This window comes from Engraulis encrasicolus, chromosome 22, assembly GCF_034702125.1.
Source record: "Engraulis encrasicolus isolate BLACKSEA-1 chromosome 22, IST_EnEncr_1.0, whole genome shotgun sequence".
Taxonomy (NCBI): Eukaryota; Metazoa; Chordata; class Actinopteri; order Clupeiformes; family Engraulidae; genus Engraulis; species Engraulis encrasicolus.
Genome location: NC_085878.1, coordinates 15,302,411 through 15,322,857, shown reverse-complemented (window position 1 = coordinate 15,322,857; position 20,447 = coordinate 15,302,411). Strand labels below are relative to the sequence as shown.

The 20,447-nt window shown below is 40.4% G+C and overlaps 1 protein-coding gene across 2 annotated transcripts; it reads left to right on the top strand.

Annotated features, from left to right (window-relative positions):
* The first annotated feature begins 442 nt into the window (after positions 1-442).
* dhodh (dihydroorotate dehydrogenase) lies at positions 443-14,976 on the top strand. 2 transcript variants are annotated; one of them, XM_063188859.1, is made up of 10 exons: positions 443-484; positions 1,181-1,393; positions 5,855-6,054; positions 6,191-6,211; positions 9,368-9,450; positions 9,814-10,001; positions 10,355-10,468; positions 13,406-13,559; positions 14,119-14,278; positions 14,424-14,976. In XM_063188859.1, exons 1-10 carry the CDS (start codon positions 467-469, stop codon positions 14,596-14,598), a joined length of 1,326 nt encoding a protein of 441 aa, XP_063044929.1. In that variant the 5' UTR covers positions 443-466; the 3' UTR covers positions 14,599-14,976. The 2 variants fall into 2 exon arrangements, with proteins under 2 accessions (XP_063044929.1, XP_063044930.1); XM_063188860.1 differs by lacking the exon at positions 6,191-6,211.
* Positions 14,977-20,447: the final 5,471 nt, after the last annotated feature.

Genomic DNA, 20,447 nt, shown 5'->3' with positions numbered 1-20,447 from the left:
AATCTGTGAGTGAAAACAGTGAATGTGAGACACTTGATTAGGGAAATAACAATGCAAACACAAACAACATGCAAAGTGTCCAAGTTCTGTCCCAAAGCTAAGTTGAGCTTCTTGAAGATTCTAAATTCATTGTCTACATATTTATTTTAGTAATTTGCTTTATTTCTGTAAGGTTTTTTTCCCCATTTTTTTTTTTATTATAGGCTAATGAAATCATGGCATGATGTCACTGATCACACAAAATAGGGTAGGCTATACGACTAAATCATCTCCATCAAGGGACAGGTTTGAACCAGGTCTTACCTTTATTTTTAAAAAGACAATATTGTCAAGACTTGTTTTCATGGTGGTTGAAAAAAAGCAGTTTTTTTTGTGGTGGCTTTACGTCAAATTATCGCGAGACTATGGTCCGGAAGTTCCTATCTGTTTTGGTTGTGCAACGTGAAAATGCATTTCAATGTGATACATGGCGGGACAACTGAAGGTAATGTCAAATACAGCATGCTCATTTAAAAGACATGATAGCGACACTTGTATCATAGCGTGACTGGTTACAATCGGTTTATAATGAAAGACGTAGACACAGTGTCCCTCGAAACGAAATTGACATTATTTAGGCTGGTAACTCATGTTTTACCCAAGTTGCGGCTAACATGGCTAGTAAGCTAACAATATTAGGTAACATATGAGTTGTATAATAATGTAATTAAATGTTTAAAGTGTCGGTCACGATATCATGAAATATACCATGAGAAGAATATACATAGAATAGAATATACATATAGAATACATACGAACAGCGCTATATTCCCAAGGAGACTTCAAGTTGGAGACCCCCTCTGAGCATTCATATCTGTTCAAATTCGTATGTATGGTATGGGGAACCTCAGAGCCCAGAGCTGCAGCCATGCAGTCAAAAATCCAGGAGTGTCAAAAGTCCATGGGAATGGTCCAGAGGGGGAAATAGAGAGATTGTCCTGACCTGTATTGCTGTACTTGAGAGTCGTTCAGTACAGTAGTCCTGAGTATGGGACTACATACTCTGTATGTGTCTGCAGTTAAATTTCCTACAAGTAGGTGAAATGCTGAAAGCAAATACCCCCTAGAAAAACATTAAGGACCCAATATGCAGCTATCTTGTTATTTGGGAATGCATTTGATCTTTTAATGTCTTTTGCAGAAACAACTGAAGGAAGCGGCGGGAATCATAGGTGCTGGTACTGCCCTGTTTTTCTCGTACCTCACTGCTGTCGGAGATGAGCACTTCTATGCCAACCGGCTCATGCCCATGCTCCAGAGGGTGGTGGGCGCCGAGACGGCCCACGTCATGGCAGTGCGCTTCATCAGCTGGGGTCTTGTGCCAATCAACAGATACAAGGACCCTACTTCCCTGGTTAGTATCTGAATGACTGGCAAATGATGGGCATGTCTTTCGCTACACAGTGACAATGAATGTGCATGACCTTCACATTTGGGTCATTTCACGTGAAATCAGACACTTTGGGACCCGACCGACACCGATTTCAATCATACTTGCTGTGCCTGTTTAGTAGCAAGGTAGCACCCCAGAACTGCATTTGTGTGAATCTGACACCAATATTAAGGGAGAAACAGACTAGCAAAGGTTTACATATGAGGGTAGGACACTATACATTCAGCCTTGATTATATCAGTCAGTGTAAGTCACAAAAAGTTGTCTAAGGTGTTGTTTCAAAGCTATTTTCTGGCTCTACAAATTACACACACAGCATGGAATACAACAACATTCAGAATATGAATTATGATGCATTGAAAAATAAAAAATTGAATATCAAAAAAAAGTTTTTAAATGGCCGGTTTCCTGTCTAAACATAGCCAGTAAGGTCATAAACAACACCTGAAAATGGGGTGTTTGGTTCTTTATTCATTTCAGAGACAATGGGACATTGAAATGAGTTGTAATGAAGTAGTAATAGAGTAGTGTCAGGGACAGGGCTGGACTGGCCATCTGGCATAACAGGCATTTTCCCCGTGGGCCCTGCACCCTCGTCGGTCCCAATTCCAGGTAATCAAAAACTACACAGCTGCTGCCCATTGTCAATGGACACAGTGGAAGTTAGACCATTTTCAGTATTCAAAGAAGGCAGGGTTGAAAGAATAGGCGCAGTAAAGGATTTTTTTTAATGTTCAAGCATCAAAGGGCTAGCATGTGTTAAGGAATGTATGCCGAGCATTGGAGAGGTGAAACTGAACTTCCTGCATCCTCATGGACCATCTCCATCCTTCACATATTCCAATAGACATGCTATCATGTGATATAACTATGGTATTAACATATTACTACGAGGTGATCTGTTTGAGTCACATTATCTTTGAAATGAATAAAGAACCAAACACCAGCATTTTAGGTGTTGTTCATGACATTGCAGGCTACATTTAGACAAGGAACTGTCCGTCTAGGGATGGGCATACGGTGAAAATTTCTTCGTCGATCGTCGGGAGAATTAATGATTAATAATCGGTTAACCATTAACATTTTTATATTAAAAACAGCACACATTTAGGTGATTAACAAGAAAAGTTAAACCTGAATTGGTGCGCAATGCGCTAACGAGGGAGGCTTCAAGTTGCGAGCCAACAACGAAGGTACATAACGGTGCAGACATCGAGGCGAGGATAGGTTGAGATGAATCACCGCCGTCTTTTACAAGGCTTGGATGCGCGGTGTTCAAGTGATACATCATGGTCGTTGTCGATTAACTGTATTTGTAATTCACATTGCAGTAATTACAGTACACTTTGTCATTTTCTAACCGAAAATGGTCCCACGCCACACTTCGCCGAGACCTCTTCATGGTTAGGCAAAGCCCGCTCTATGGAAGCTCGCATGTAACAAACAAGTCAAGCCAGGGTACGGTGATGGTGAGATATTGCCCCCTGCTGCCCAAATTGTGTAGGTGTAACAGCGAAATGCATTGCATTGAGGACGTGCACTAATGACCTACATTCAAGTTTTTTTGTTTTGTTTAACGGTTCGTCTGCGAAAATTAATTTCTTCGACTAAATGTTTAATGATCAATCATCGGTTAATCGGTTAATTATGCCCATCCCTACTCTCCGTTTTAAAATATACGTTTTTTTTGTTATTCAATTTTTAATTTTTCAATTGATCATAATTCACATTATGAGGGTTGTTGTATTCCATGCTGTTGTGTAATTTGTAGAGCCAGAAAATAGCTTTCAAGTAACACCACAGACATCTTTTTGTGACTTACACTGACTGATATAATCAATGCTGAATGTATGTAATGCTGAATGTATAGTGTCCTACCCTCATATGTAAACCTTTCCTAGTCTGTTTCTCCCTTAATATTGGTGTCAGATTCACACTAATGCAGTTCTGGGGTGCTACCTTGCTACTAAACAGGCACAGCAAGTATGATTGAAATCGGTGTCGGTCAGGTCCCAAAGTGTCTGATTTCACGTGAAATTACCCATTTAGAGCTGAGCAGGCTTTGGGGATGCCCAAAAAGGCCATTGTAGCCTTTTCTTGCATATCATGGAATGCACGGCAACCCATCTCACTCTTTGTAAATGAAATGGAACCCTAGACTGATCTGCATATACGGTATATGGGTGGTTGACGTGACGCCTTGTTTTTTTCGCAACATTTAAAACCTACAAAACTGTTATTTTTCCTTTAAAAACAAATGTCAATGAAAGAAGATGTGGCACATTATGTTTCATATTAGTCTTAGATGAGAAGAAACATTCTTGTTAAGATTTAAGTAAAGGTTTATATGTCAATATCCTGCGGTATGACTGTAACATTAATGAAACCTGGAATATAATTAACCAACAACATTTTGAATAATGTATGAGAAGTATTTGGCATGATTGCATATATATTAAGTTTATTAAGATATGTGAATGTGAAAAAACTCAAGACAGTAATATTAACTACAAGTTCAATTTCGTAACACAAATTGCGTCCTGTGGGGTGACATGTATGTCAATGTTTGTGAATGGGCAGCTGCAAGGCCAACTACAAGGGTCTTAAAGACTGGCTCCTAACCAGTCAGTACCTCAGTTATTGGAGAGTGCTGTGGAAGTTTAAGGTGACTATTAACCTCTTAATATGTCTTCATATTGCAATGTTTCTGTCACACAAGGCTTAGGTTCATTTCATAGTGTCCTGTGGTGTGACTGCTCTTATAGAAGGAAAAAAAGTTTTTTTTAATAAATCAAAACACATATTAAGATTAAACACACTATTATTATCAAGTTAGTGTGAGCTCAGATGTCAGTCATGTATACAAAAGGATTAAAATGGCCATAATGCAGTGAATTTCCTGTGGTGTGACTTAATTTTCCTGCGGTGTGACATGCCTATGCAATGTGTTGATGCAGGACACATTTTCCCAAAAATGGCAAAAATAAGGCGAAATTCCACGGACCACTAAGTGCTTTTTTTTTTCAAATTTTCCCATCATTTTTTTCAGGAATTGGATTTTTTTTTTTTTGCGTTACGCCCTTAAACGTCAACCACCCATATTCAGAGATATTGTTGCTAAATGTGTCATTATCATTATCATTTTGGTCACAATAACCTTAATATAGTGGCTCTGTATGGAAGCCTTTTCAAATGTTCGGGGACACTTCTGTATCCTCATCGTTTGGGCATCCTTTCAACACAAACTTCTTGTTTTGCACTCTTATAATATCACTCAACTGGAATTTCAGTTGTCTATGGTTATTAAGGCAAAACATCTCATATAATTGCAATTAGTGTAAGATTTCGTTATAGTCAACAATAGTTGACTTAAGTGCAGCTTCAAATCAGAACTAAAGAAAGTTCTCCATGACTCTGTTGACAAGCTGGTGCATCCAGCACACAATCAGCATTACAAGAAGTTACAATAGTAAGCAAGAGGAAGTGGACAAAAAAATCAATGAGTGTAAAAACACGTCAGTGGCAAGTATTAACTTGCACAGAAAACGTGATTCTATAAAAAATAATAATAAGTCTGTCAGTAGCCTGTCTGTGTGCATGCCAGCTCTTGTGTGGGTGTATGTCTTCTGAATGAAGTCTTACATCATTGGTTGCCGCTCATGCTGTACTGGATGCCGGATGTGCTTCCTTCAGCAGCATGAAGTGGGAGCAATGTTGCCACTTGCCATTGTGCTAGGTAATATACTTGTACATATTGTTGAGTTAAAGTTGCACTGTGTAATGTTTTTAGTAGTTTATTTCCAGAAGTCATGCTGCCCATTCACATGTTACTTTTTTCATGAAAACTCACCACCACCATCAAATTCTTAAGATCATTCTAAAGTATTCATTATGACAGGGAAAACTGCACTTTTCATACGTGAAAAGGGGTATCTTCTCCCTGTCTGCCATTTTGAATTTCCAGAAATAGACATTTTCAGCTGCAAAACGTACTGTACTTAAGTCATACTACTAAATATTAGTTCATTACTTAGTAAGTGTTCATGAAAAGATACAATTTTGCAATAGGCAGAAGTTACAATGAACAGCATAGTTGCCATCCTACACAGTGCACCTTTAAAAGGCAGCAATTTGTGACCGGTCTCCTTTCCTGTCATGTATGCGGACACTCACCAGCTTGACTACTCTGTCCCCCATTCAGTCCACTACAACACAGCATACTTCCAGCCACCATTATAGTAAAGAGTCCTTTTCATGTCAAGTGTGGACTTTTCTTGTGATGGCATAGCACTAAAGCAGGCGCCAGCCAGTTTGATTTCTTGAATATGCGCCATCGAACACATGAACATTTTTTATACTTTTGCTGCCATTGTACTACTTTCTCTCTTGCTTATGAATGGAATGATTATTTCTTCTTGTCAGGCAGTGAACGTCATGGGCCAGACGTTCCGGAACCCAGTGGGAATAGCGGCTGGCTTTGACAAGCACGGAGAGGCAGTGGATGGCCTGTACAAGTTGGGCTTCGGCTTTGTGGAGGTAGGCACAGTCACCCCAAAGCCCCAGCCAGGAAACCCACAACCACGCGTGTTCCGTCTGCCCAGTGATGAAGCCATCATTAACAGGTAGACTTCCCATGATGTAAATTTAATAAAGTCAAACAGAAATCAGGTTTACTTTTACAATACCTAGACATTGTACTAAGCCAGAGTGCGTTCAATTGAACTCACTGTTCTGCTTTGTGTCATACCCCATATCCAGTGAGCAGTTCCAGGCAACCAGGTATTGTCACATAAAAAAGTTGTTTGAGATGAAAAAAAAAATACTTGCATGCTGTAATTGTGGCATTACACCTCTTGCTCAGACTCATTGTCGCACCAAACACACCAAAACAGATTTTGTGTAATCCCTCTAATGTGGCTGATGGTATGCATTTTTTATACCCATTTTCCGGTTGGTGTTGGCTGTAGGCTAAAAACAGAAATTTTAATAAGTACTAATCAGAATACTGGTGCCCACTAACTTTCAGTTCAGTTGATAATGTGTATCAACAATGAGTTAATATTGCTGGTGGAGTTTGAATTGAAAGTTAGCTGCTTTGTTCAGAATATCTCTGAAGCAAAAGGTGAGAGCAGTCGACCCACTCAGTCTCAAAGTTGTGTCCTCACAGGGTATCGATCATGCATTCTGGCTGCAGTACCAATCAGCCAGGGTCATTGCTCTGGCAGTCAGAGCTCATCCTCAACTGTATGGATGGTACTTCGTTACAATGTGATGAGCTTTGCAGTGTCAAGGATTTTGCTCTTGGTCAGAATTGAGATAGGCAGTACATTTTAGAGGAAGTGCAAGGCACGGTGCAAGGCACGTGTTACCTTGTGTTGTTTCAAACCTGGGGGGCACTGTTTTATTGTCAGTTTCTTCATATGCACAGGTCATACAAGGAAATTGAAATTATGTTTCTCTCTCTCTATACCATGAAGGACATAGACATTCACAGGACTGACATTTACAGACTGACGTCAAAGTGCAAGACAGGACAAGTATAGAAAGTACCATTCGATAGGGAAAAAACATTGTACACATGAAGTTACATAACAATGCTCATTATTCATTGAGTCTCCTGAAATGCTCTCATCACATTGTCACGTTGTCCATGTCCTTGAATGTTCAAGAGCACATTGTAAGGAAAAAACATGTGCACGCATACAATACACTGCATTTTACCATTCAAAGAGCATACAAGACATTTTCCTTTGAAAACACCTGGCTTGACATTTTCACTTGAGCACGCCACGGATGTTAAGCCACCAGTGTCGAATCTGGAAGCTTGAGGAGGACTCTGTATACAAATCCAAGCTGGTGTTATTTGGTTCTGGCGCATCAAGATGTTTGAATGGCAAATTAAGTATGGAGACAAGTCCCGGGCGCCTCCCAAGGGTCAAAGTCATGCACAGTCCCTAGGCTTTGTGGAATGGAACAAGGCAGGGATGTAGCACCACATTCTGGGCACTATGACACAGCGCCAATGACGCTCCCTTCCCCCCAACACCACCATTTATATCATTATTACCTCCGCCAAAAAGGTAATGTTTTCGGTCGTATTGGTTTGTCTATTTGTTTATATGTCTGTTTGTCAGCAGAATAACTCAAAAAGCCATGAATGAATTTGGATGAAATTTTGGAAATGACAAAAGGAACAAGTGATTCCATTTTGGTGGTGATCACGATGCAGATCCAGGAATTTTTTAAAGATTCTTCACCATTGTGGGATAGGGTGAATTTTGACATTCCAGTTTCTAACTCCTCAAAAACAAGGCAGAAAGACTTGGAATAAATGAGGGTGTAACATAGTCAAATGTCAAACAGCTTCCTCGGCGGAGGTCTGCACTCTCTGAGTGCATTTCTAGTTTATATATGCAAACAAATTGATGACTCCCTGTGTGACTGTCAGTGCCACCAATACTCCTACATCTATACCTCTGGAACAAATGCTGAGTTGCATCTTACAGTCCCTTTTAAATGTCCAGTACATCCCAATGCCTCTCTGTAAAATATTTTTCAAGCATCTGGGGCAGCCAGTTCCATGATGGGCATTGCGCCTATGAGGAGCCTTTTCAGTTGTTTGGTTGTTGCGCGTAAAATGAAGGTTTGTGTGGTTTAAAAAAGGAATTACAGCACTCTTGTGAAAATGAACAAAATCATTCTTGGTTTAAGGGAATGAAATTATATTGTTTGTATTTTGATTTCACATCAAAATGTCTCAAACCACCCATCCAAGAATAGTTATGTATAGTATGTAAGATTTTTTTTTACTGCGTAGTCCCAGTCGATGTGCAATACCCAGATCAGAGCAGGCAGAAGAAAGATGAAGATCGATTTTACATTTGGAATTGTTTTGCAGAATAAAGTGCTCAATAGTTATATTTGAAAGCAGTCTGTTTAAATTATATTTTAAACGGTCTGAAAACAGTTAAGCTATAAAATAGCATTGCTATTTTCTTCATGTCTGGCAAGAGGTGTACAGCTTGCTGTGGTGCCTCTGTCATGGTATTACACTTTGTTTTTGTTTAGGTAGGATTCTTTTTTTTTCTTTTTTTGCATGGCCATGCCTTGTCTTCGAATGTTGCATAATATTTGTTGGTGGCGCTGTGAGTTGTTCTGTCCAAGGAGATGTAATCAGAAAGTAAGCACAGCTACTTGGAAGAATTATCAGTTATGTTGACACAAGCCATTTGCTCTCCAATTGATTTGAGTCCTGCACTCCGTCATGCTTTCTGTCCCCTCTCTGTGGTTTATTAAAATCTTCTTCCCTTAATCGAGGGCTTTTGAATCAAAGGCATACTTGAATGGCAAGATAAATTGGTTCCTTCATCGCTATCTTTTTGCTGGATAAATACTTTCATGGATAAACATCAGTTGGAAATGATTTCGGCACACAAGAAGGATTTTTTGATAATGACATGATTCTGTGCAATACATTTTATCCCTCCCTGTGGCAAAATCCTGTCTCTTGCTACATTTACAAATCTCATTGAGATTAGGTTAAATAATCTCATTTTGGGGATATTCCAAGAACCTGGCTCAGTAGTAAACCAAATAAACCTTGACGTGATGGTGGTAAATCATCTAACGTAAGAGACTTGAGTCTTCATTTCTCAAATGCAATGACACATGTGGGGTATTTATTACCAGGTTTGCCATTTACTGTTGGATAACTTAACCAGGTTTACCACTTAACCACGTTGGTGGAGTACTGCCCTGCCAAATTTCTATAACCATTGTTGTTTAACCATTGTTGTTGTATAATCATTGTTGTTGTAACCATTCATCATCTCAAAGTCTTCCATTTTAGTAGTGGCATTGTTTGCTAGTCATTACAAAAGCTCAGTAGGAAAATAATTGGTATTGCTTATTGGTATGGGTATCTGTCTTTTTCAGGTATGGATTTAACAGTTGTGGTGTCTCTGAAGTACTGGAAAGATTAAAGGAAAGGGAGACAAAACAGATCGAACTTACAAAAGGTGACAAATGCACTGCCGTGCTATTGGTGTGTGTGTGTGTGTCTGTGTCTGTGTGTGTGTTCAGTTGTACGTATGAGAGAGTGCGTGTTTGAGTGTGAGAGAGAGAGAGAGAGAGAGAGAGAGAGAGAGAGAGAGAGAGAGAGAGGGGGGGGGGGGGGGGGGGGGGGAAGGAGAGGGGGGGGGGGAGGGGGAGGGAGGGGAGAGAGAGAGAGAGAGAGGGAGGGAGGGAAGGGGGGAGAGAGAGAGAGAGAGAGGGAGGGAGAGAGAGAGAGAGAGAGAGACAGAGAGAGAGAAAGAATTAATACATGCAAAGCAACCTCAAAGTCATCCTCCGTGCCTAACAGCCTGCTCTTCTCTTTGCAGTGGGCCTTCCCCTGGGCGTGAACCTGGGCAAGAACAAGCTGACGGAGGACTCTGTGGCCGACTTCCTGGAGGGCATCCAGACACTGGGGCCGCTGGCCGACTACCTGGTGGTGAATGTCAGCAGCCCCAACACGCCCGGCCTCAGGAACCTGCAGGCCAAAGAGGAGCTACGCCACCTGCTGGCCAAGGTCAGAAACGCAACCATCGCATATTCATCAATTTTTTATTTTATTTTTTACAACCAATTACATCTAGTTGAAACCATGTGCATGATTGTCTCTGTATATGTTTGTACGTTTGCTCTTGTGTGTGTTGCATTTGTATGTACTCTTATACTGTGTGTGTGTGTGTGTGTGTGTGTGTGTGTGTGTGTGTGTGTGTGTGTGTGTGTGTGTGTGTGTGTGTGTGTGTGTGTGTGTGTGTGTGTGTGTGTGTGTGTGTGTGTGTGTGTGTGTGTGTGTGTGTGTGTGTGTGTGTGTGTGTGTGTGCGCGCGTGTGCGCGTGTGCGTGTGTGTCTATGTCCCCGTGTGGTGTGTCTCAGGTGCTGGGTGAGCGTGACCGGCTGCAGGTGGGCAGGAAAGTACCCGTGCTGGTCAAAATAGCCCCCGACCTCACGGCCCAGGACAAGCAGGACATTGCTGAGGTGGTTGTAGAGGTCAGTACCAGGAGTTCAGTTCACCTCTCTCCTGAGGCTGGACATGTACATGGTACCAGGCACTGGTCTGTGTAGGGCCAGACAGTACCCACACCTGCCACGGTCATTGCATAATCATAATTTGCATATTTTTGTCCCCTAGCCTCAGTGTTATTAACAGTATTAATTATTACATTAATGATGCGCTGAGGTTTAAAAATAGCAGCAAGAGAACATGAAAGACAGTCTTGCAGGCTAATAAAAGATTTTGACTCTTTTTAAGCGTTTTGCCTTTAAGACATTGTGTTTCACTTTGCCGAGCTATTTTGTCTGTCTATTAGACCTAGAGCGATAAGAACAAAGTCATGGCAACATGGTCGACTCAGCTCTCTGAAAGGGGTGATGCTGAAATTACTTGTTCTGTGACTGCCATGTTGTTTTTTGTTTTGTTTTTCAAATATTTGCCGTATTGGGAAAGTGTAGTCTTGTATATTTAAAACGTATAAATCATATTAGACAGATTGATTTACGCATCTGAAATGTTGAAATGGGGTGTAGTCAGTAGTAGTCAGCTGGCACTTTCCCCACCAGATGCTGTCTGTGTGCTGTTTGAAATGAATAACAGCATGGGTGTTGTAGAAGCCTTGTCTTGTGTGTTCATATGCAGCTCAGTATCCTGAATATGAGTCTTATCTTATCTTCAAATGTGTGTAGCCTGGATACTAGCAACAACAACGCTCTGTGGGAAGCCTCAGTACCCGGGATACAGTGTTTCCATGCAACAATATCCTGGTTTCTTTCAGGAAAAGGTGTGTGTTCAAACATAAATTAGGGATACTTAAATATCTCGATCATATTTGGAATACTGAACTGCATATAAACACACTCATTGATTTTTGGAGTGTTTAGCTTCCAAGGTAACTGAGGGTTAATAGCCTGCATGTCTGAAACGGACTCTTAATTATGTGTTTCCTGCTCTTTCGCCTCCATTTTTACAGAATGGTGCATTATGTGTCTCCTGATGTATTGATAAGCCCATCGAGACTGAGAATTACAAATAATGTCTGAAAAGGATATATTGGCTCTCTATTTTAGAGAATGGCCTCTATTTTAGAGAATGGTGTATTGTATGAATTCTATGTCTCCTGCTCTATTGAAAACAAATGTTATAGATTGAGGACCAGTTATGTCCAGGACAGCCATTCAATCAGGTTACTAAATTGGAGAAATGTTGAGAGGAATGATTAGTAGACTAGAGTAGAGTAGAGTAACTTTATTAATCCCCAGGGGGAAATTCAGGTATCCAGTAGCTTACATAAATACACAAATAAACAAATGCCCACATGGACATTTCAAGACACAAATAACACAGGAATAGTCAGGGAGGGGAAAATAAAACTAAAAATAGTAAAGATAAAGAATGTGAAAAAGTAATATGTAAAAAATGTAAAAAGGTAATTGTGCAAAAAGACATTCTGTGAGTTGGGATAGACCATGTGCAGAAAACATACTCTGTCAGTTAAGGTAGTAGACAGTCTTAACATGACCAGTGTTGACAGATACATCTATGATATAGTATAGTATGTAGATTAGTTTTCTAAAGAATAATAAAAAAAATCTATTTTCCTTACAGCCACAGTTTGCATTGTTAGTAATTTAAAACAAGTTAAAGGGGATTTTTTTCTTGCAGAATTTTAGCATGTTTGCTCACACTTCCCTTGACTTGTCAGAAGCATCATTTTTTGTTCAGCCCTTTCCAAGATTGTGGCCAGTTAACTGGAGACTTAAGGCATTTTCCACATACAACCTGGCTGTGCCGTGCCGTGTCGTGTCAAGCTTATGGTGCTGTTAAACCAGCCTGGTGTGTGTTTCAAACAAACCATGTTACCCGGAGTATGGTTGGAGTTACATTTTTGGCATTGTAACGTAGCAGATCTCTCACCTATTGAAGGAGGCTATAAATAGTTTTTTTAGTAACATCATATTTGGATACTACAATGTTGATTTCTGCCTTCGATTTTAATACCAAATTTATACAGTGTCAAACTAAAGTGCATCCCAGACTGTTGATCTGGTGGCCGCCATGATTATTTTTTGATTCACCGGTGAGGACGAGCTGACGCGGATTCTGGGTAAAAGGTAGCAAGAGACCCACTCAGCTCGCTTCAGCCAGCCGTCTGGTTTCGAGCTGAGTAGAGCTGTGTCGTGCCCAATCGAAAAGCTACAAGTAGCGACCAAGTCATGCTCTGTCGAGCTGTACCGGGTGTAAAATGGGCAGTGGAAAAGAGCCTTTACTTTACTTACATAGTGTTAGATACTCCATACTCCAAATATAATCCCAAAAGTTAGTGATGAGTTGTAAGGTGTCTGCTGAAGTTGCACACCTTTTGGGATGGTATTTGAAGATGTTTCAAACACTATGTAAACAAACCACTCCCCCCGCAATCAGGGCAGGATCTCGGAAAGGGCTGACAAGTCAAGGGCAGTGTGAGCAGTACAACTACACTTTGACACTGGCCCAAATTTCCCTTCAAGTAATTAAAACAAAGGTGGAATTCACATGTTGTTACCATTATGATCACGTGGAAAGGGTGGGCTGTATTTGGGCCATGATGTAACCTAATGTCCCACAGGTCTGTTTCTGTTTATGTCTATTGCTTGCTTGCTTTCCATCTGAAACTACTTTGTGTACTGATTAAATGTATCATTCTTCCATTAGCCAAGCAGGCACACCTGATGCGGCTCCCAAGGAGCGCGTCAAGTGTTTTTTTTCCCAAATAGCAGGGAGAAAAATGAGATACTAAATGAAGAGGAACACTTAGATAAGGTCCACAAACAAACCCCTTTTGTTAAACTGTGAAAAACACGTTCTTGTCTGAGACTGTGTGAAATGAATGTTTTTCCTCTCTCACCCCCTATCTCGCACTCTCTCTCTCTCTCTCTCTTTCTCTAATGTAGCTTGGAGTAGACGGAATCATTGTCTCCAACACGACGGTCTCCAGGCCCGCCTCACTGAAGGACTCTGCGAGTGTCGAGACGGGTGGTCTGAGTGGTCAGCCACTCAAAACCATGGCCACGGAGGTGGTGCGAGACATGTACCGCATGACCGCAGGTATAAACGTGGACTTCTCTTCACCCTGTTTGCACTGTAACTTTTGTACTTTTACTTTTAAAAAAATCCCCCAAAAAACATATTAAGAGCATTCCTGAAATTCACATTGCGTCTGCATTGTGGCTTAGAAAAATCACCCCTCAGGTGTTCTACATCCAGCTCAAAACCTCTTTAGTAATTTTCGGTCATCAATTAATTGGAACATTGCTCTGCAAATACGTTGTACAATTGTATCCCATCAGGTTACACTGTAATAGTCCTGCCCAGTAAATGGACAAAATTTGTGTTATGAATCGACAGGAATGATCTGTTTCCTAACACCTCAGGGTGTTAATTGCTCCGTACAGCACGTGTAAAAGAGTCCCGGTAGTGATAATAATAGTCTGTGATGTTTGTGTGTCCCGGCCGGTAGTGAAGGTGTTCCCATCATAATAGTGGCTGTGATGTTTGTGTGATGTGGGGAAGGTACCCATCATAATTAGTCTATGTGATGTTTGTCTGTCCCGGTAGTGAAGGTGTTCCCATCATAATTAGTCTATGTGATGTTTGTGTGATGTAGGGAAGGTACCCATCGTGGGCGTGGGAGGCGTGGCCAGTGGGCAGGATGCGCTGGATAAGATCCGCGCGGGCGCCTCTCTGGTGCAGCTCTACACGGCTCTGGTCTACCAGGGCCCGCCTGTCGTCACCAAGATCAAACGGGAGCTGGAGAAGCTACTACTGTGAGTGGCATTGTTCGCAAAGAGCATCTCAGGACAGACCGCATTGTAAGCTTTCTTGTGTGCTAAATAAGACCACAGATGGGTAGCACTCGTCATGACATGTGCGTTTGTGTTTGTCTCCCCTCTTATCTGTCCGGGCGTGTAGGGAGCAAGGCTTTGCCAGCGTGTCTGAAGCCGTAGGGGCTGATCACAGATCAGTGAATTCAGCAGCAGCAACGGCAGCAACTGCAGCTCCATCAGAAGCAACGACGCCAGAAGCACAGAATCCAGACAAAGAGGACACAGAGAAAGCCACAGGTGCCTCTGCAGTTGTCATTTAGAAGGGGAAATACATTTCATACATGGCGCTGCTTAATCAAAAATCCTGTTCTTACTTGAATTCAGTGTCGAGGCAAATTTGTCTCACTTTGTCCACACTAAATGGCATACCTATATGGTACAGTGTATAACTCTCAAGAGGGATCCTGTTGAAATGGTTAATAATTGTGCATATTGTAAAAAAAAACATATATATTGTTGGTTAATCACTATTTAACGATAACTGAAATGTTGTTCAGAGCAACTGTGTCTGTGTCATCACTGTGTTCTCTTAGCTAAGATCAAAACAATATTTGATATGATAATGTGGTTTGCCAGTAGTACAATGTATCAACACACATTGTTCTGTCTGAAAGACAACAGCAGGGCAGAAGAATTGATTTTTTGTGTGTGTGTGTTTTTTTTCTTGTGGGACACATCAAGTGAATTTGAGATTCACAATAGAATAGAATGAAATGAAATGATCACGCCATCCAAAAGTTGTTTTTGTTTTTGAAAAATCCTTTTGGTGGGCACTGCAGACATGTTGCCTAATATCACATAAGCCTGTTATATATGCCTTTTTTGTGTATGCAGAGATGCTCATTAGACAGCTACGAGATGTGAATCTAAAATGTAAGTAGGTAATGCATGCAGTGGCTTATGCAGACACACAGTATTCATCACATCTGTAAATTATTGAAGGGAAGCACCCATCAATGTTTTTAGGGAAATAAAGTGTGTTCCTGGAACACCTGGATACATAAAGCTTTCTAGCATTTCTTTCTCATCAAATTAGTGACTTCAGAAAATCACACCTTGGTTTCATATCAAAAAGACAAGCGATTAAACTTACTTTAGTCATATTTATTTTCCAGGCGATTCTACTATATGGTTGGTTAGTGGCCCTGCCGTGGCCTAATGGTAGGGCACTGGGTTACTACGCCGGCGACCCAGGTTCAATTCTGGCCCGGGTCATTTGCCAATCCTTTCCCGTCTCTCTCTCCGCACTCATTTCCTCTCTCCTCCACTGTCCTGCCAAAAATAATATAATAAAATAGTAATATGTATATAAGAATAGATTATATATGAATATTATGATATACTATATTATTAGATATAGATCATGTATAAAAATAATATTTGGTTAATTTGAAATGATTAATCTCAACACCATCTCCTACAGTTCCCAGGCTGAAAAGAAAGAGACACAGAGCTGTGTAAAGATAAGCAGCCAAACTCCTGTCAGTCTTACTGACATAAATCTAAGCCCTCTGCTTTTTTTCTGGCATGGATAGATGTTGATGTGCAAAAAGGTTATGGGTTCCACAATGCACAAACAACCAAGAAAGCCAAAATGTCAACACATCATTTTCCATCACTATCTGTGAAGCCTTTGACCCCAGCTGCAGCAGAAGGTTTTGAGTTGTTTCCAAATGCAGACTCTGACAGCTCTTCTTGGAAAAGCGTGGTGCAAATCGTTTTCCTAACAGACTCAATCAAACCGGATTACTTATTGAAAAAGTCTCACATAGGTAGTATTCTTAGAAACTACATCTGCAATAAATAAGAGGTTCATATGAGGTGCTTCATGCAGAAATCACAACTTCACATAACTGCAAAATTGATGGACATTTGTATTAAATATGAATCTCTTTCCCGACACAGTGTGACCATTGAGATCTCTCGATGTATTATCCATGTACACAGCTATGGGATCATTCTCTCCTCGTGTGCTCCATCTCCTTTTGCTACGTTTCTGTGTGCTGATGTTGTTATGCATAGGCTACATTCTGCACCTGTTGAGTTTCCACTCAGGTACAAACAGTGGTCAAGAGGACACATCCTTCAGTCCTCACAATTCAAATGTACCTGTTCACCAATATTCTAAACAAGCAGTTTAGAAGTGTTATTGTTGTTATTATTGCTGTGTAACCAACCATTGATCAAAACCTTTTCTCTTGGTTACCAGGTGAACTTGAAGAATCTAGAGTCTACTCAAATATTTCGGGATGAATGTGTTGACTAAATGTAATGTGCATTACATTACATTACATTACATTACATTACACTTGACACTTTTAGCCAGAACAACTTAGTTATTTTAGGTACCGGCTATTGGTTCCAGTCCCTGGAGCAGTGTAGGTTAGGGCACTTCAGCCATGGAGTGAGACAGTGGAAAGGTGGGATTTGATCAACCCTCTGATCCATAGCCCATCTCCTTAATCATTAGGCCACAGCTGACCAGTGTAATGTAATATAAACTAGTATTACACTACTAATATTATACACCAGTGTGTGACTGCATAATAGAGACAAAGGCTCTTTCTCAATGCCCGGTGTTCTAGCCTTGTTAGGACGTGAAATGCCCAGTGATTGGATACTCTGCAGAATTCACCAAAGTGTATCCAATCACTGAGCATTTTACGTCCTAGCAAGGCTAGAACACTGGACATTGTGATGGATGGAGCCAAAGTCACTAATAATCCAGTAAGTCACAGAAGTTAGTACGTACACCCCTCACATTTCTGCAGATTTGTAAGTACAAACCCCAACTCCGATGAAGTTGGGACGTTTGGTAAACAGTGAATAAAATCAAAATGCTATCATTTTCAAAACATTCAATCTATTCATTAGATGGAGAATAGTGAAAAGACAACATATTAAGTGTTAAAACCGAGAAAAAATATTGTTTTGGGGGACATATGTACTCATTTCTAATTTGATAAATCCAACATGTCTCAAAAGAGTTGGGACGGGGACAATAAATGGCAGCAAATGTCGAGGAAGACTAAAAACAAAACAAAAGACAACACTTAACAGTTAAATACATTAACCGATGAGATGATTTTATATAAAAAACAGTGTTAATTCCTATCTTGGACAAAATTTCACCAGCTTAAATGGTGGGTGTATTCCTTGTCATGTTAAGCAATGTTTTCCTTTCTGTAGTGCTTACAGTGTGACAGGTCTTGACCAAAAACCCACCATTTTATCACCTGCTGGTCCTTATGATGGAGCCAAACTGTTAAAACATAGTAGAGAATGCAATTTGACCTTACTATGTGGCAGTAATCGAAGATCTCCCTTCAAAATATAATGCATGAGTGGCTTTTCATGCTGTTTAAAACCCATTTATACCATTCAACACTGTATTTAACTCTACAGATGAGTGAGAACATCTTAACCAATGCACTACTGCACCCGCATGCCATCATGGAGGCTGACTTTTGAAGCTAGCACTAACACAAGTTGGATGGTCCATTTTCACTGTAGCACAGGATGTGCAATGCTCTATTATTGTCAAAAAGAATGGACTTCTACAACTTCTGCTGACTTCTGTAAGCAAAGGACAGTTTCCCATGTCTTCTGGGTCTATTTCAAGTGAGCTCAGGTGCTTAGGAGAATGTTACACCCCTGTATCATTTTCATGCATTAAGCATTCTTAATATGGTCAATTTTCAATAACTCTAATTCCTGGAGTGCTAGAGTGAGACTACAGCTAATATATATTTCATGATGTCATGAACCTATACAATGATTTTATTAACAAAAATATGTATTATATACACTCAATCATGGTAAATCACAGGGAATTCAAAAATGTATGTAATAACTATGGTAATTATTCCCTTTGCATCTTTAATTCTGAGTGACTCAGCCTCTCTGTGATGATCTTATACCTGGACACCTATATTGTCCGTCAGTACAATTCATTTTGAAATGTTCTTCTTTGTTGTTTTATCTTTATTTGGATGTTTACTAAATTTCACTGATCCCCGTCCCAACTCTTTTGAGACGTGTTGGATTTATCAAATTAGAAATGAGTACATATGTCCCCCAAAACAATATTTTTTCTCGGTTTTAACACTTAATATGTTGTCTTTTCACTATTCTCCATCTAATGAATAGATTGAATGTTTTGAAAATGATAGCATTTTGATTTTATTCACTGTTTACCAAACGTCCCAACTTCATCGGAGTTGGGGTTTGTATATCATTTCATGGGAAAACGTTAAAGAAATTTTACTTTGACACAACGAACAGTAGCCGACACACAACTTGTACAGCCACTTAAATTAATTATTCACTCAGTCAAAATAATTTGAAATACAGCCATTAATGTCTCAAAATGTACCTCACAAAAGTAAGTATGTGTGCCAGGAGGACTTTCAGTGTGGAATGCTACCCAATTATGTTCAACTTGAGTACAGGAAACTCCTTGGCATTTTGTGTCTCCTTTTTGTCATTTTTATACGTGTGAATGGATGTGTTTTTGCTGCCATCACATTTTGCTGCCAACACATTTCCTTAGGGCATGACCTGCTTTTTTGACGTGCTGAGCATCAATCAGTCTGTGACAGTCTGAAAACACACACAGGGGACTTTTGGTTGATGCTCAAAGCTGCAGTCTCCCCGTGCTTCAGAGCATTTCAAATTGATTGACAAACTAAAGGAATTGGCCAGATGAATGAACCATTGATCTCAAAATACAATTGTGCCGATCATTTTGAGCCATTTTTACACTTTTTTGGCTGTAATTGCATTCATTCATACAGAGTACTCATGACTGTAGGCATGACATGTATGCATGCAGAGTACGCATGACTGAAAGAGCCACCACCAAGTATTGGCTTCATATAAGGGAGATACTTTTACATTGCATCCTTTCTTCAAAGGGTTTTGGCTAGTTTCACATGGCATATGGCTTCAAAATATAATCAATGATCATATTTGGAACTGGTCATTGCATGAGGCTTGTGTTTTTTCCCTGCAGTGCTATTTTTCAGCCTCTCCTCCCTTTTCTGATGTCTGTCCCTGGAAAAACAAGTCGGTATGTGTGTTCTTAATGCCTATGGATGTATTCTACTTGGTGCGTCAACTTAAAAAGGACTAGAACTACTGAAGGTGAAACTATTTTGATTTCTGTCCCTGCCACTTTGTAGGGTCGGATGTGTCCAGTGTCAGTTGTGGTAATCTTTACCATGAAGATGTACACACAAAAAAGAGAATCACACTTCCTCTCTGTATGCATAGTACAGATTTTGAGAAGCACCCACGCATAAATCACTAGTAGCAACGCTGTGTGTTTGAGGTCCACCATTTTGACAATGAATAAAAATTAAACTATGCGTTCTGTCGTATTCAACGAAACGAGCCACCCTGGCTGTCTCCTTGAAATCATAAGAGCTGGCCTCATACCTTATGCAGTACTTTCTTCAAGGTACAACCTGGCTCCTGGCAACAGTAGCAGCTTGTCATATTGCTGGGGGACATGGTTCGTTTGTATAAATAAATAAATAAGTAGATTAATAAATAAATGAACTCAAATTGCTTCTGCTACACCAGCAACCCTTGTCATTGTCCTCAGCAAGCGCAGTAAACCTGATGTTGATGGGTTTTTCCGTGGCAAGAGAAGCGCCACACACACCCTCGTCCAGCATACGTGACCCTTATTAGGAAATGCTCTGACAGTTGTTTGAGCTTGCCTGACTGTCCAAAGGCCATGTCTCTTTGGTTTAATGTCCCTCAGTGAGTGGGCTGTATATGTAGCTATTCTTGTAGATTTTGACAAGACCAGTGGGGAAAGGAAATTGCACCCAAGCTGAGGTGTGTGAACGTTATTTGGGTGAGATGAGCTTTTTATATTACATAAATCAAAACGCATTCAAGAAAAATGTATTGACGTCCTTAACGATGTAGACATGGACTATTTTTGGCACGCTGTTTTTATTTTCCTCTCACAGTTTTCACCTACCTGCTGTGGTAATCACGGTTCCATTTGGGAACTAATATTTGACACAATATCAAGGCAAAGTGCTCCCGGAAAATGTTTCTTGACGCCTCACTACAGACACGGGCACTCTCAACC